This window comes from Lytechinus variegatus, chromosome 10, assembly GCF_018143015.1.
Source record: "Lytechinus variegatus isolate NC3 chromosome 10, Lvar_3.0, whole genome shotgun sequence".
In the NCBI taxonomy this organism is placed as follows: Eukaryota; Metazoa; Echinodermata; class Echinoidea; order Temnopleuroida; family Toxopneustidae; genus Lytechinus; species Lytechinus variegatus.
The window spans coordinates 13,457,966-13,475,548 of NC_054749.1; the positions used below are offsets into that span (position 1 = coordinate 13,457,966).

Sequence of the window (17,583 nt, forward strand, 5' to 3'; positions counted from 1 at the left end):
GCGAGTTCCCCGTTTTTGCGGAACAAAAGGTAACTCGTTCAATGGCCTTTCATTGTCCGTGCGTTAGATTAAAATCTGTTTCTGAATAGAGTAATTGACGTTGCTCGGCGTTCCATGCAAAAGAAGAGATGAAAGAGAAAACCCACAAATTTATTTATCGACTGTCCAGGAAAAAAAGCTGAACATACGAGAAGCCGACTGAGATTGCTGAGAGAAACTGGAAAACCGCATCGGCGTTGTCTGTTATCGCACAACACGCGCGCACGCGCACCCACCTCTCGCTCGCTCGCCCACACCCACATGAATGTTCATCGTGTTTTGCAGACGCACACATATTTAGGGTCCATGCTTACACACAGCGACACGCAGACACACCCACAAGTCCGCACACGCGATACACCCACATTTTCTCAAACATCGGTCTCGCGCTTAACACGGAGTAGTACCGACCGCTCGCCTTTTTACTTGGGATCCCCAGTAACCAGTTTGTCCCAGGAGTTTGTCATTCAGACTCCACAATATCATCTCAAATCAAATCTGAACATGAAAAGAATGATTCGTCATATTCTCATTTTAATCTTGCAGCCGGGGCCGTTCACATGTCGTCAGAATAAGTAATTGGGTTCAAATTCCAAGCATAAGACTTTGAGTCTTTATAATGATTCATCGTTTGTGAGATCAATGGTCAGTCATTCAATGACGGGTATCCATCATCTATTGATTACTTTTAGGCAAATATTCATATCTTTAGTAGATACGACCATAACAATCACATGTTGTCCCCAAGTGATATGTCTTGAACGCTAAATAAAAGATAATACTAGGGGCTTAAAATTGAAAATATGTCGACATCGTACAGAAATTGAATAATCCTCATTTGAATTACCTGAAAGAATTTATTTCGCAAAATGTTCCTACGTTTTACACAAAGGCTTCACATAATTATGAGAGGGAGCACTTCTGTAGCGACCAGATATAGGCCTAGTTATTTCTTGAAGGGTCATTAACACCGCCCCCCCCCCAAAAAAAAAAGGGTTTTGCAATGTAGTAGGGCTGAGTAATAGGCGCTTACTTGAGTGGTTGATATAGTACAGTTTTTCATCTGAACACCCCCGGAGCTATCGAAAGCCTGAGCATTATATCGTCAGGCGTTCGTGCATGAGTTAGGGGGAAAGCAGGCGGTCCGATGGCTCAACTCGTCGTACTTTTGCTCCGATGCCCTCAAGCCGAGTTCGTTTCAGTCCAATGGGTGCGAATGTACTTTACCAAGGTGTGCCCCTCACGAGCCAGCAGGGCAATGGAAGTTGCATTTAATGTTGACCCTGGCTCTACGATACCCTTACTAATGATATCAAGAAAAGAAACTGCTCTTGTATACATCGAACCTGGCTACATTTAATTATGTCCTACCGCTTTTGGTTTCGAGTGAGAAAGCTGTATGCTCTCGATAGATAGGCCTACGTCACTTTGGCGGATGAAGAATTTCCTTCTGTATTTTTTTATTTGTATCAGCAAGGAAAATCATGTATCTGATGGCACAAAAAGACCCGGTTTTGGCTATAGTGACTCGTGCAACAAAATATGCCATCCAATTTCATTCCTACATTACCTTTTGACAATCTGGTGTAATTAATACCATCATTATTACAATTACTATCATCTTCATCACCCTCGTTATCATCGTCATCATCAGCATTTTTTTTCATTATTGTCATCATCGGTCTTAATCCCAAATTACTAAAATGTATTGAGGTTCTTTAATGATGATAATGATATTAATATTCCTTCTTTATATTGCGCTTAATACATCGGAACGACGTCTCTAAGTGCTTTACAGATATATTATTACCCCGGTCATCGGATCCTTGCATGCCCGCATACAATGCATGCACCTTCTCCACTCACTGGGGAGTATTCCAACAAGAGTTCCAAGACTCATATGCTTTAGGCATATTACATAGGCTTTCGCATCCTACCGGGTACCCATTTAACACCTGGGTGGAGAGTGGCAAATTGTGGATTGACGCCTTTCCAAAGGACGCTATAGGCAATGTCCTTTGCCTATAGATGCTACGTGATATCATTGGGACCAAATTTCAGTTGCCTGAATACACGTTACATTTATAAGGAAATATTTTATTTATGAAATCTGTTCTTGAATAATTATTTTTAAGCATTGTACTGTATAGGTACTATTTCCAAACAAACTATGTCAAACATAGTGGTGATAAATTTATATAATACATACATATATATTCATTGCCCCCCCCCCAAAAAAAAAAAGAAATGCTAAGTTAATATAATACATACATATATATTTATATACATATATATATATATATATATATATATATATATATATATATATATATATATATATATATATATATAAAATGTGGAACTGTCTCAAAGTAAATGGGAAAAGTTAATGTAATACATTTTGTACTCACACGAAAAAAAAATCGCAAATAGACTATTTTTCTGATAGTCACATGTGTTGCAACCTTACATGTTGGACGACACACAAATTTCCGACTCAAACATACCAGGGATTATTTTTTTTGGGGGGGGGTTATCATATAGTAAATTTTAAAGCATGTAAAAAAATCACCTGCGAGGACATTTCTACCTTTTTTAACAAGTCGGGTATTTTCATCTTTCCCACGAACAGCAGATACTCTTAAAAGGTGAAATTCATATTTTGATTCGATATATACCTGAAAATGTCAGTAAGTTATTAGCATTAAAATTTTACAGCAGTTGGTTGCAAATTTTAGAAAAAAAAATGTTTTTATTTTTACGATAATATCACTTTCCCCTATATTTTCCATTTTTTATCAGACATTCACTGAGATGATTGTAGGATTTCCTTAAAAGTTGACAACATTTGATAGCGATCTAAAAAAAGAAGAAAAAACAAAGATAAAAGAAAGGGTCATGTCCATTTTTATGTTCATTTCCATTTTTTTTCTCTTTAGTCGTCCCTCTTTCGTCAAAGTTTCACAAGGGTTTACGATTTTTGTTCTTGTCGACTGTCATTCAAGTTTGAGTCTTAATTGTCGTGTGTTCTTTTTATTTGATGATTGAGTGGATTTTGAGATTTGGTATTGATTCTAAGTTTGAGAGACGTCTGTCAATGTCTCGTCATGAATGTATTTTTGTCTTACACAAAATACATGATTTTTCAAACTGCATGGGTAACACAAGTATTAAACCTACCTGATGATTTACATATGTAAAAGGTGTGTTTTTAATTTCGATCCATGACGTCATCGTGTATTTCCTCTTGAAGTTACATTATAGTATACCTGAATTGTTATGATCACTATGGATGGGCAATTCCAGCTTGTGGAAATGGCATTCAAAATTTTCAAAACAACACACTCTGAAAATTTAGAGTTTATTCAAACAGTCTAGACACATTTAACATTCAGTTACATACGCAATTAAAAACAGTGTGTTGTGTCGCGTACCGGACAGCAATGGGTGATGCAACAGAATATCAAAATATGGTGGATTCTGCAAGATCTGCCTTGCTGTTTGAAAACTTTAATTTTGAAAGTGGAATTTTCCATAATTGTATAGAGTCTTGATCTATTATATCATATCTATTTTTAATTTCTGATTTATATATGGAAGGCGACCAGTGACGAACAACATCGCCGTGGTTAACCTTATGTCAATTAGTTAGGAAGGAAATTCAAGCAATTTCAGAAATTTCACCGTGTTAATTACTGTGTCCTGTAGAATAGCAGTAAATCATTCCTATTTTGGTCCTTGGAAATAAACCCCTATCTTTTTCAAGTCCGAAAAAGGTGTATACATATCGGTTTTTAAAACTATGAATTAGAAATTTGGATGTACCTATTTTTTCGGCGATTATCTTGAAGGCGGATGGTAAAATAGAGTTGAAACCCAGGGAGTAGAAGTTCACTCCAAGACTTGATTTACATGATTTAGAATAGTTTGTATTTTTTTTTTGAAGAAGATTCCTTCAAAAGTTCAGCCAAAGATTGAGGCTAAGTAAGTTGTAAGCTTGGTCAATGTCATCAGAGGTGCGGTTATCGTGCCAAGAACCAGAACAAGCAGTAGACGCTCTCACGCAATAAACCGCGGTGACCTCACCCGATTTCAAGGGAGCTCTCCACAGTACTCGGTGGCAACATCGAATCAAAATCAGAGGAAAAATGCGTGCCCTCTCGAGTTTCGACAGCGTTATATGCTTGTCTATTCTTTACATGAGGTTCGATGGGTTGGGGGTGGTACACGCTCACATCGAGTCTTGGTAGTGACCCCACACCAACGCCCACCTCTACCAGTCCACGTACACCTTCCCTCCCTCACACACACCCACGCACAGACAAAAAAATGTTATGTGATCTGTTTAGTTCATCCATAACAGGTGATCTAAGAAAGCTTCTAGTCACCAGAGAAAAGTTTATTTGGATGACGTGTGTGTGTGTTTGGGGAGAGGGTGATTAGAGAGGGAAAAAAGTGAGCATAGGGAGAATAAAAAATGACAGGCAGGTTTGACTTCTTAAAACAAAAATAAAGAAATTCACCCTTTTTCACGTAAGCGTAAGTTTTTTCTAGAAACATTGCGATTTTGTATTTCTTAGGATGCATGACGCACGATAGAAAGTGAAATCTTAAAATAATGATAGTGACTCCCCCCCCCCAAAAAAAAAAATATATGCTTAAAATTATTGCATGGTTAATTTTGACCCCTTGAATTTAAAATAAAAGCAAAAAAAAAGAATAAAAAAATTGGCAAACTGATGTCCAAACTGAAATCCCTACTTGTTCCAATGTATTCTATTACATGAAATCATTAATACTCAAATTTTGTCCTTCAAGAACTAAATAAATTGGATTGAAAACAAGATTTTCATTCCTTCATCTGATTTTGTTATAATAGGGGACAAATCATGCACACAGTCACATGTATGAAAAAATAAATTTATTATGATTTCATTTAATACCATTAGAAAATGGAAACTGGGGATGTGATATCATCAGCCCACTCAATGAATTTTCGTGACAGCATGTATAAAATTGATTTCTCAAAATATTGCTAAATTTAAAAATTCAATAACTTCGTTATTATCAGATTTTTATGAAATTTCAAACATATTGCTTGGTGAATTTTACTTATTTATTTAGGTGTACCCCTATAAGATCTAACCTAAATTGTTTGGTAATCAAAGTGTTGCTTAAAATGAATGCATGCAAAGCAATTTATAGAACGAACAAAAAAGATTTGCAGTTTGTACTTAAACATTTAGCGATGGATCACAAGTTTCGAAGTAAAAAGCAGAGATATATGAAGGAATTTTCCAATGGAGAAAAACATCCTAGCAATTTAAAGAGAATTCTATACTGCCTTCCTGTTGTAAAATGCGCAGATCAGATTGCACGAAATCAAGAACGTGAAATTCATCATTACCATGGGGGTATCAACAGTGCATTTACTATAACATATATTTTTTTCAAAATAAACTTAGCCATCCCATCTCCTAATATATATATATAATCATTTATTCTGTATTATAAATATATGAAATATTTTATTTTGTTTAATATCATTTCTCGAAAATGTATATGTATCGATATCTCTCACCCCGCCCATTCCTCTCGTGTTATACTTCGGCAAGTCTCGGAGACTCAGAACTGTCATGTAGAAATGGTCATGATAAAAACATAAAAGTAAACTTCTGTCTCCATGAAAAGAGAGAACTTTAAAGACCTGTTTCGTAAAGACTTGCTAGGATAACAGATTCACAATCTTCATAAACAAAGTTACTATCAGCCAATCAAAGCAAAGGATTTCAGTCGCTTTTCACTTGTATTGCAAATTTACCAAGTTTTATGAAACGGGGCCCCAGATGAACCAAATTCACTGCCAGACAACGTACACACCTTGCTAAAATGTATGAGCCACTCTTCACTCACATGCACGCCGCTATATCGGACGGGATCACTCGGGAAGAATGAATATGAACTCGCCTCCATGCTCTAGGTGCTTGAGGGTCAAGTTTGTATCACGTGACCCAGAATCGGTGTTGTTACCCTATTATGAATTGGCGCCGAGCCAACTTTATAATTTGAAATCCATTGACAACACATCACACGTGTTGGGATGATGTATATAAATTAACAATCCGAGGATTAGCTTGGCAGTGTGTATGATGGTATAAAGTATGGATTTAATTTTTTTTCCAATTTAAGAATAGGCCTTTCCAAGGATGGTGGAAGATATCCCCTACACCGAATAAAAACTCACCATCTTCTTGGTGTGTTAATGGCAAAAGCATACGTAATGCTGCTCATGGAGGACCATGGTTCTGCTTAATCCATATCGCTCACCCTTTGCGATTTACCCAAGTAAATTCAATATCGTCGTCAAAACACTCTTGGGTTGTCGTCTGATGGTCAGCTCATAAGAGGAGACGAAATAAATGATACATTGATTCTCCTACTGTGTCGTTCAGTGTGCTTTTCTGGTAAGCGCGCCCACGATGATGTTGATACACCTGTAAGCCTATCACCGAAATGAGATGCTAGACTCAATCAGCATCAACTATAAGAAACATGCAACATGAACGGGGTCAAAGCCCTTTTCCCGCAGCACTTAAAACCGATGTCGGGGACATTGCATGTGAAGCGTAATCTACTATGTAGTCATAGTAGTCATGAACGTCAAGGCCTTGTTTTCCACTTTCTTCGTCCCATCGTGGGCAAAGCCGCCCCCATTTTCTATTCTTTTGAATGATTTTATTTGTGAGCTTGAGAAAAGTCGGCACTCGTATTGACGAGGGGATCCGTGCTACTTCATTAAAATTCGCGGTGAATGATGTTATGGAGAAGGAAGAGTTATCGTCAGACATGTTACCTCAAATGGGGACAAAATATCACAGTTCTAGTTCACTTAAACTGAAATTCTAATCAAATAAATAATTAAATGTATTGTGAAGGGAGGAGGTTTGAAAATGTTAAGTCAGATTTTATGCCATTATTGAACGAAAAGCTGCTAATTCTATAATGAAGTTTATATTCTAAAGCTACACACACCCTCACACACACCCTCACACACATACACACACACATATATACATATATATAATGCCACGATATTGAACCCTATTGAAATATTTAAGATTTATATGGCAGTGTCGGCGAACTGTTATCCGGTATCATTTTGAAAGGATTTTGTGATATGTTTAGCATGTTTAGGGAGAATTTGTACAAGTCGGAGTCTAGGCCTTCTTGGATTTCTGATGGACAACTGTCTGAAGCATAATGCTCGTGGTTGCAGTATAGAATCGCATTTCGTATGTGCTTTTGGCGATGACCCTTTTCTATCTAATCACCACGCGGCAATCAAGATACCAAGTCTATTTATTACAACCGATGCAGTCGTTCCTGTGTGCCTTCTATCAAGTAAGCTTGATTGAGATCACTAAAGCTCAAATAGCAAGTCGTGGACATGAAATGATGTGTCCATGTTTATGCATGCCCTTTATCTTGATATGCAGAAGAACCTTTGAACACATTGCCAGAGGCATACCAATTCTGATGCGTGCATTTAAAATGCGCGCGCAGATGATACCTGATGTGGGTAAAGGGAGCGCTGGAGAGGATGAAAATCCCGATAAATGAACACTACGGTGGTCGTGAGAATAGCTGCTGCTAACCTGGCGAATTTGTCTACGTCTCGCTCTGCACACACAAGTTTCTATTTGGTTTTGTCGTCTTGAATGCTGTTTTCCTCGCGAGACATAATCGCCCAATTCATGTTAATTTTCTTGTGCGTTTTCACAAATGCAAACACGGTGAGGGACTTTGCAAGCAGCAGCTATGTCACGCTTGCTTTCGAAAGTAGAAAACTATAGGAGAGAGGGAGGAAAGCAGCGGTGTCCCCGGTAGGCCTGGAGAATAGCATGAATTGAGTCGCCTCAATTCGTCCCCTCATGCATGCGCGAAAGCGGAGGAGAATTCATTGCATAGAAAATAAGCCAGGCACAATAGGAGGTGGTTGAGGGCTGGTATTATTATCAAAGAAAAAGAATATGCGACTAAAGTGAGTTTAGAGGGGAAGAAAAAGGGGGTAAATGTGCGCGTGGGTGTGTGTGTGTGTAAAAACAGAGAATAATAGAATAGAAACTTAGTGAGCGGACAGCGATAATGAAATTCGTCTGAACTTATGAAGGGAAGAAATATTTTAACCCCAAAAGAAGGAAAAATAATTTCCTCGATGTTTAGGCCTATCATCTTTGCGTGACAATGCTCAAAATATCGATCTTGGCCAATGGTGCACAAATTTCCAATCGGGAAAGTGATATTTTGAGAAAGGTGTGGATAATGATTTTCACATCAGGAAACTATATACGTGTACTGTATTATCTAACCTCTTACATTCTTGTATATTCCTCTCGGTTTGCTTAATATTTAAAAAAAAACACAATATAGATGTGGCTCCCTTTTCGAAGCATCGATAGAAAAGAACTCGCATTCCTGTATGTTTGCACCTCCCGATACATGAATGAATGAATAAATAAATAAATGAGTAGTACGTTTAAATGCTTCAAAGTCTTTTCAAATTGTATGTAGGCGTAGGCGCTCAAACATAGGCAAAATACTTACCAGTCTCATTTCATTTGGTTATTTACAGGAACTCGGAAGATAATGGCTCTGATGCCAGAGACCTCACCATGGAACTTATAAACAGTAAGCTATAAATCATCTAGCGTTTTGCTAGGGTTTCCGTTTGTCTAGGCTAACCGGGTGTTAACCCGGGAAAGCCTAGGCATTGGAGGCTAGATTCGGCTCCTCAATTCGAACGGGATCTTCACTGGCCAATGGCACAATCGCCTTGCATTCGGCAAGGGCACGGTGCAGCATCACCAACCAGCTTCGATCACCAACGAGAGAAGGAAGAACCAGAGACCTCTCTGAAACCACTGGAAGAGCAGAAGCAGCCAAAGGAGCACCTAGAAAAGGGACAACCTCAAGACAATCCGTCAGCACCAAATCAGCAACAACAATTACCAAAAGACACTTCATCTTCTCCAAGACAAGAACACAACCCTGATAAACCGGAAACGGTGAATGATCGACAGCCTACGTACCGCCAAGTAACCTTACCGGCTTCAGCAACCTCTGCAGAAGCAGTAGCAGCGACACCAGCGGCAGCCCCTGTATCACTTTCCGTATCAAGCAAGCATTCTCTTCGTAGTCCAGTCTTTGCTGATCTTCCTGTATCATCGGCGTCATCCTCCAAGATCAACGAAACATCACACCCCAAACTTGGGGGATCGAAATTACGAGGAATCAATGTTGGTACCAGTAGCGGTATTCATAACTCTACCATAACAATCACAACTAAAGGGAAGCCAACATATGACAGAATGGAAGCTTTAGGAGGTGAGTGTTGCTCTAAGTTGCTCTCTGTGAACTATGAAGAAAATACAGCATTTCATACTTCCTGTTGACCGAAAATATTAGTCATTCTTATGGACAAATATTGACCAAAAAATTCCTAGTGCAAAATTCGTACAAGTGCAAGTTTATTGCTCGCAAATATTGCACCCTTTTTCCAGAGGATACATACAGGTATGTATCCAGAATGACGTATTTTGTATAATAAAAAGAACTTTTTTATATAAATCTTAAAAACTATATGAATTTATTAATTCCTTTGCGATGTTCATGTCCGTAATTAGCATGGATATAGATAGTCATGGTAGGGGAAGATCAAGAAGTGGGAGCGTGATGTCGACTATGGCATGACCACATGCAGACTGCGTGTATATGTCACACTACGATTTACCACATAAGCTGATTTAATAAAGCATTAATAGACATCTGGAAATATGCTGACTCATTAATCATAGCCACTTTGACAAATAACGGCAAGTGATAGAAACAAAAAGGAGCATTATAGAGATTACTTTGAATGCGTTTTGACGTTGGTATTATTGCGGCAGTCTGACGCCGATCTTTGGAGAAACGGATGAAATTATCTCCTACCAATTGCAAAATGTCGCTGAATTAGGAAATGGGAAAACACAGTCACTGCAATGAATTGTGTGTTCGCGGGACAAATGGATTCAAACTTTACTCTTTGCATTTTGTAACAGGAGGGAAACGCAATTTTACACGCATAAATGGTAGTTGGTGAAATGTCAAGTTATGTTTGGGATGAAGTATTAATGATTCGGATTCAGATTCATTTATTGGTCCATATTAAAAACATAGAAATTTGTCCTCCATTGGCAGTACAGTGTAAACACATAAATAAACACTAGTGACGTATGTATGTACAAATATTTAACATTGAAGGAATATAAATGAACATGTATTGCAATACAATAAAAAGAAATTGGCAAAATAATTACTTATATATACGACAGAATGAAAAACGAGTGGAGAGAGATTACAGAGGAGAAAGGATGGAAGAGACCAAGTATAAGCGAGAAGAAAGAAGTGAACTGGATAGAAAAATTGAGACATAGAGTGGCAAGTAAAGAAAGGGAAGGGAGAAAGGGGAAAAAAGGGAACGGGGGAAAGAGAGAGGTAGAGAGAAGGGAAACAATATAATATGAAGAGAAGATACACAGCTGCACTTAATTAATAAGAATTCATTAAAAACCGGCTTTGTGGTGCATGAATGGAAGTGACATAGGAAAGAATGGGCAGGAGGTCGGACAACTAGTGTTTTGAAATGAATTTTGGACTGACCTGTAAATGAAATAATTTACATGAAACAATAATGATAATGTAGACCGTGCAGACCCTGGCAAGACAATGTCAAGGATAATGACGTTCGCATCAAACATCCGTCAGGCTAATTATAAACACACGATGAGAAAGTCACTTGCAAAGAGACGGGTATTTTGACCGGCAAGATGTTGTCCAGACGAATAATTCCTTGAAATGGCAATAGAATTGGATGGATGCATATATATGAAAACTTACTGGCTGTCGCTGTAATTTTATGCATATTTTCTTGAAGTCAGGTGTATACGACGTTTTACCCGACCGAATAATAAAATGCCTCTTTATCAAGTTCATGGTATATTTTCACCACCCCCTTTTTATTTTCATGAGTTGAAGCCACAAAGTGTGTATTCTTTTTCATATGATTTTCTATGAAAACAAAAAAAATTTAACTGATTTTTTAACGTAACGAATTCTTTTGCTTATTATACTTACGATTCTACCTTGGATCTTAGTCTATATGTTTCGATAAAGATCAAAATACTTAGGATTAGAGTGTGAGAAAAGCTGTTTGTCCAACGAGCTAATTCAAAATCATTGGGCCATTCTTGATTTAAATTTCATATAGATTTGAGAGTTTACATGTCACTGAGACATTGACCATCCAATAGTGGGATGGATCGAGAGTCAGCCGGATATCTGCGTTAGGAACATGTAGTATAAAGTTGCTATTTGCTGGGGGCCATACCTCTTTATAGGGTACAGTTATCAATATCCCCTATTCTTAATTTGAATTGAATTTAGCTTTTAGAGTTTACGTTGTCAGTGACCATCCCAGTAGTGGTACTTAGGGTCAGCCGAGTATCTGCGAAACGTATATGAAACTGCTATTTACTGGTGGCATACGTCATAATCGTCAATAGTTAACTAATATTCTGCGTTTGGGAATGACCTTGCACATCATCGTTTTCATTGTATCTGATGACACAGGTTGTGATCGATGGCGGTAGTGACCGGGTACGGAGGAAGAGAAATAACGACATTGAACCCGATAAGTCGTCAATCGTGAAATGATCGATAGACTTTTAGTCAATATTTTATGAAGAAACTGTTTGATGTATGAAGACGTGTCTCTCAGGGACGGATGCTAAATCATGCAAAATAGGTGCTATCCAAATGTGATTTTCTCCGAAAAGTGGCAGAGTATACAGGGTTCTCAGACAAAGGGTGAAAATATTGGCTGATGTAGAAGGTCGCTTTGGGGTGCCAGTTATAGCAAAGTTATAATGTGTTATCCATGTTGTTTTTATCTTTTGATAGGGTCTTTTGTAACTGACATTAATGAATTTCATTTTTTATATCTTAAATAAATGAATAAGTAATTGAAGCGACGAAAACATGGATATCTTTCAAACTTCTGCATGAAGTTATTTTGGCTGTAACTTTGAAACTCTATTACAGGATCAAAGACTTTGCATCTTAATTTAAGGACCAGAGTAAAACTGGAAGCAGTATCTTATGAACTCATCCAAGCATAGGAAACGTAGAGTGATCACGATATAGAACGATGAATTTCTATTTACATGTACTTGTATGCCACTTCCTATTATAGTGAAAATTGTAGTTTTACTCTGGAATCACGATTTTTTTTTAGAAAGTGTAAAATATATGCCGATCACTGCATGTGCTCATTGATGTCAATACCAGAGGATATAGGCCTATACAGTTCGTATAAAAAAAGTTTACACTTTGAAAAATCCCTGGGAATTGAAAAATGTACAACATGTGGGTAATTTTTTCACTTATATTCTTGGGTTTTGGTCTCATCTATCCAATGAAAGTAAAACTTTTGACAGAATGTTACACTTGAATGAGCACTGTCCATTTTTGTAAACCTCGCAGAAATCTGCGCAGAAATGCTCGTTTTCACGCTGTGTCAAGGGGCCTGCGAAACATTTCTCATACATTTTCCTTGCACTTTGAGTCAATTGAAATAAAAAAAAAATACATGGAAGCATTTTGTAACAATTTGCCACCAAAATAATTTTTTAAAACTTAGTAAGCACAACCTTTACCCTTTTTGTGCCCGCTAGATCTGAGGACATAACTAAATCTAAACAAAAGCTTATATCAGACATCTCCAACATTTTTCTTCACTAAGTTTTTATCATTTAAAGTGGGTTGACATCTCATTTTTCATTTCATACTTGTTTCTCCACACTTTTCCCAAGCTTGACAATGATTAACAAAATGAAAATCAGGCCTAAGCCATTTCATGAAAATCACAGCTGAGTGTAAAGCCTCGGTGTGTGGGGAGTGGGGTGGGGTGCAATGGCACTCTTCGAAGTGTTTTGGGCAAGGAAACAAGTTAAAAGAGGGTAAAAGATTTCTTCAAATCAATTTCACTAGCTAAATTCCATGTGTTCCTCATGAGTAAGGTCTACTTTTATTCGCATAATAACTATTTCAAAGTTCTGCGCAAATCATTTTTCACTAACTTTTCAAAAGTAAGTGGTGCTCACTCAAGCGGAAATATTTTTCGACAGTTATAACGTCATTTGCTTAAATAGATCTGTACCAATGTTGAAATGTCGAAAAATCTTCAGGATATTACAAATGTGTAATTTTACAGGACTTTTTCTAAGTGTAAACTTTTTTTGATACGCACTCTATATTTTTTTTTGAAGGAGTTTAATTTGTCATATAGGCCCTTTCCTTATTTATACCGATTGAAATTTAATAATTCCTTTTTTATTTCAGGAAAATTGTTTAGTCTTAGTAATTACATTATGATGTAAACAATATTTAAAAGATAAATACCAGTTGTGGTAACGATCTCAAAATGAGTTCGAAAAAAATCCAATAAAATTACCGCCCAAGTGTAATGTATAAATGAAAAATATTTGCCAAATGACTCAGGAAGAAAATTAGTAATTGTCAAGAAATGAGCAAAATAAACACAGAATTCCGTCAAATGTCGGTTATTGTTCCTAGCAATATTAATACGTTGTCCCACATATGCTTTCTGTGTTAGTGACCATCAAAATTATCGGTTTTGAGGTAAGATTTTATTATTTTACACAGATAACTTTACATTACTGTACCAGATCTAGATATAATTATAATATAGTGACAATTATCTTTGAATTTAACGACTTTCTCAATAAATAATTGTTTGCTGCAACTACTTTCGTATACATTTAAAAAAAAGGCACAAATAATACATCAGTGCTGAAGTTAAAGCGGAAAAGAGCTCCAATCTTCTGAAGATTACATTATGTTACCTTATTCATCATATTTGTCTGCGCTTTTGTACTCCAGCATATCGAGTATTGTCATGACGAGTATTCTCAAATTTGTTCCGTAATTTCTTTGATGCAATCAAATAAAGGAATTTAAATTTCGATCATCATTGAACTGTTCATCGCCATGTTCTACCGCTGTATTCAAATAGTTCTATGTGAAAAGGCTGGTATTTTATTCTGCATACGATATTGTTTACAAGTGGTCCATATTATCATAACTGGGTGCGAGTTATCTCCCCTTTCCGTATTCTTCCTCATTGTGACATGAATCTGTTACATCACCCTTCCTGGTTAAGTGCTGACGAGAAGAGCTATTTCACTGTACATGAGTCCCGCTGGCCTGAGAATGACATAAAATCCGTGGGTGGATCAAAATCTATAGTATCCACTCATATCATCCCCATTTGTTGCATGCAGGTTATTGCTAATGCCGAGTTTCCATTTCATCTTTTTTTTTCTTAATGTTTATTTTTTATCTCTATCAGCTTATATTCGCTCGAGAACTTTGTTTATCATCGTTATTTCCCTTCATACATTTCATGAGGCGTTATCTCATTAATCATTGAAACCATACAGATATTTGTTTTAGTATGTGATGATAAACCTGATGACAAATTCATTCAACAATACGTTTTTGGTGCATGTAATAGGCCTATATATGTATATGTATATATATATATATATATATATATATATATATATATATATATATATATATATATATATATAGGCCTATATAGCCTATATATATATATATATGTGTATATATAATCATCTGTCTCTTGTGTGGACGTCACTGTGAGGGTGTGGTTTTTATTAGGGCATCATGGGAGGGGTGATGTCGTTAGTTTATGGGATTTTTAGGGATCTATTATGTTTTTATTTGTTTTTAATTTCTATTTAGTATTTGAGTTGTCATTTATTCGGCTGTGCACGTGCCCGTGTGTCAATTTGCATAATTTCCATTTTCCGTGATTTTGAATGTTTATTTCATGAAAAAGTAGCGAATTTTTGCGAAAAAGGTTTTGATTACCTCAGCAATCCTTCATGAGTATCATCCTAATCATATACCATGAATACGTTCAGTGAACACTTAAATGACTCCAGTCGATAACACGAGTTTTGCATGTTGAGTGGGTTTGAGAGAGATAGAGAGAGAGAACGAAAAAGAAAAGGGCGGGACTTGAAGAGAGAGGGGATGGGTCATCCATCGCAAGTCTTGATGAGATTAAATAAATGATAACAAAACAACATTAACAAATCTGCCAACCTGTAAAAAAAGAAGAATTTAGAAAATAGAGGTTGGAAAGATTTTCATGTTCTCTTCGGGAGCTCCTGAGATTTAATTTTATTATACGGTATGTATATTCCTTTTTTATAATTTATTATGATCCATTTTATTTATCCCCAGGATCGGGGTATCCGTACGGCGCCTCCTTCATGGTTCCCGCCAACGCAGCGGCCTACAAACCCGGTGGAAATATGCCCCCTCCGCAGTTACATCTCCGTGGACCCTGGCCCCCGCCACATATCGAAGGTGCGAAGTGTGAATTATCTTTTAGGAATATTGTATTCAAAATTATACTCTTATCGCATTTCATGTATACATTAAACAATCCTTCATAAATTTCTTTGGTATTCTCTATTATCTAGATTTATTGATGACACGTTATTTATCTTCACACCTTTGACTCTTGCCCATAAATGCCTATTGTTTTGAAAAGGGGTAATTTTTTATGTTGTGTTTGTTAGTTTTCCTCGAAGGGTGCTATGTAAAATCTTTTTTTGTGTATTTTATCTCTTGTTTGAGTATACTTCAGGCTGGAATTTTCATTGTTCACGTCTTCTAAAGAAATATTTTGATTGTCATTCTTCTGCAATTTTTAAGAAGGATAATCAAAAGATAGGCTATTTTAGGGTATATTCATAATTATGTTATTTCTCCATGGGTATTGTGTTTGAAATATACCGGTACTTCATTTTTACTTCAGTGGTCCGATACGAATTAATTAGAGAAATTCGTGGAAATTGTTTATTTCATTCCTAGACCATGTATATTATAACTGTCTTTGGTGTGGGTTGATTTAATTGTATAAATTTACCAACATGGCCTTCCAGTCTATTTTCATTCACCCTTACAGAAAATTTATTAAAAAGCTGGAAATGAATTCTGGTACATAAACTTTTAAAATCATTTGGATCTTGTATCCAAATCTTTTTCACAATTTTCATTCACATTTCCCTGCCCATTATCCTTCCGTTTTCTTGCCCTTTTCTGTTGACGGAAGAATTCTATCATTCTATACCACCCTAGTTTGTGTATTTCAATCTTTCTTAATTCAATTGGTAAATTTTTCTTTTACCCTCTGTAATTTCTTTCGGAATTGAGAGAGAGAAAGGGAGAGCAAGAAATGATGCATTCTTTTTCGTCTCCCCTTTTGTGTTGACAGGCTATGCGAGCCTGCCTGTCGGAGCCTCTTCTCTCTACCCACCGTACCTGTCGTTGAGTGGTTTGTCGCCATCGGCTGCTCCTCTTGGTGGGGTCTCGTTTCTGCCACAGTCCTCAATGCACAGCTCAGGTACCACCACAACACTCACTCCGTCCGTATTACCAAATTACATTTTACCTTCACGTACAGACGCTCTTGTCCACGGTCCACCCACGCACGCACATGGATAACGAACCCACACACTCACACTGATTACGTACTACCCACACATAATGCACACATATAACGCACACGCGCGCTCACACAACCCGCACGCACAACGCACACGTGTGTGCGCGCTCGACACAAAGAGCAGTGAATGAAGTAAGGAAAAGGGTTAGACAGGAACAGAATTGCAGAATGGAGACCCAAAACTTGAATGCGTTGTGACCCCCCGAAGCTCCACTACGAGGTCGATTAAATTTATTCTAGAGTGTTGGTAATTGAACAGGAGTATCGCATTTATGTCGGCAAATGTTACATGGGCGGGTTGGGTTCAAGTGTACATGACGTTTTCCCGTGGATTGTAATAAAAACTGTGAAGATCCATTCTTAATTACCTCACCAACGCTTTACACGGCTCGGTTCCATTCGCATGGGCCTGTAACATAAGCTGCTCCATCATTCGGGTCTAATGATCATACCTTAATTCGCAGGTCTCTCTCCCTCTCTCCCTTGTCGGCGCACTAAGCAATGACGCAAGGGATTATGAAAATTCGATACAACAGCATTTTAGTCATGGGATATTGCATATTGCCAATTCCTCTTGGGGACTTTATCAAGAGACACATGGTTGAAATTTAAATGGGATTTTTCATTTCATCACATTAGTATAGATAAGAATGTCCAATAGGTTTTTCTTGAAGGAAAAATTATGCTCGTTTGTGTTTCATAATTTTATGCTAAGGACAAATAATTTGATAAAAATGTGTATATTCATAATGAACGTGGTTGTTTGGTCGTATCGGCTACATGTACAATGTTTGTAAGAGATAAGCAAACAGGTGCAGATAATGCGTACACATGAGAATCCATCTATGGTATTTTTTTCATTTTTCAAACTTTGAATG

General features: G+C 37.1%; 1 protein-coding gene across 3 annotated transcripts in view; it reads left to right on the forward strand.

The window, feature by feature from the left end:
- The first annotated feature begins 8,643 nt into the window (after positions 1-8,643).
- The window catches only part of LOC121422428 (trinucleotide repeat-containing gene 18 protein-like), a 41,507-nt gene continuing 32,567 nt past the window's right edge, over positions 8,644-17,583 (forward strand). For 2 of the 3 annotated variants that reach the window (XM_041617464.1, XM_041617465.1), the window contains exons 1-3: positions 8,644-9,423; positions 15,436-15,561; positions 16,475-16,603. In XM_041617464.1, the coding sequence (XP_041473398.1) occupies positions 8,859-9,423; positions 15,436-15,561; positions 16,475-16,603 (820 nt within the window). In that variant the 5' untranslated portion in view covers positions 8,644-8,858. The remainder of the gene's footprint in view (positions 9,424-15,435; positions 15,562-16,474; positions 16,604-17,583) is intronic. The other variant, XM_041617466.1, reaches the window with a different exon arrangement.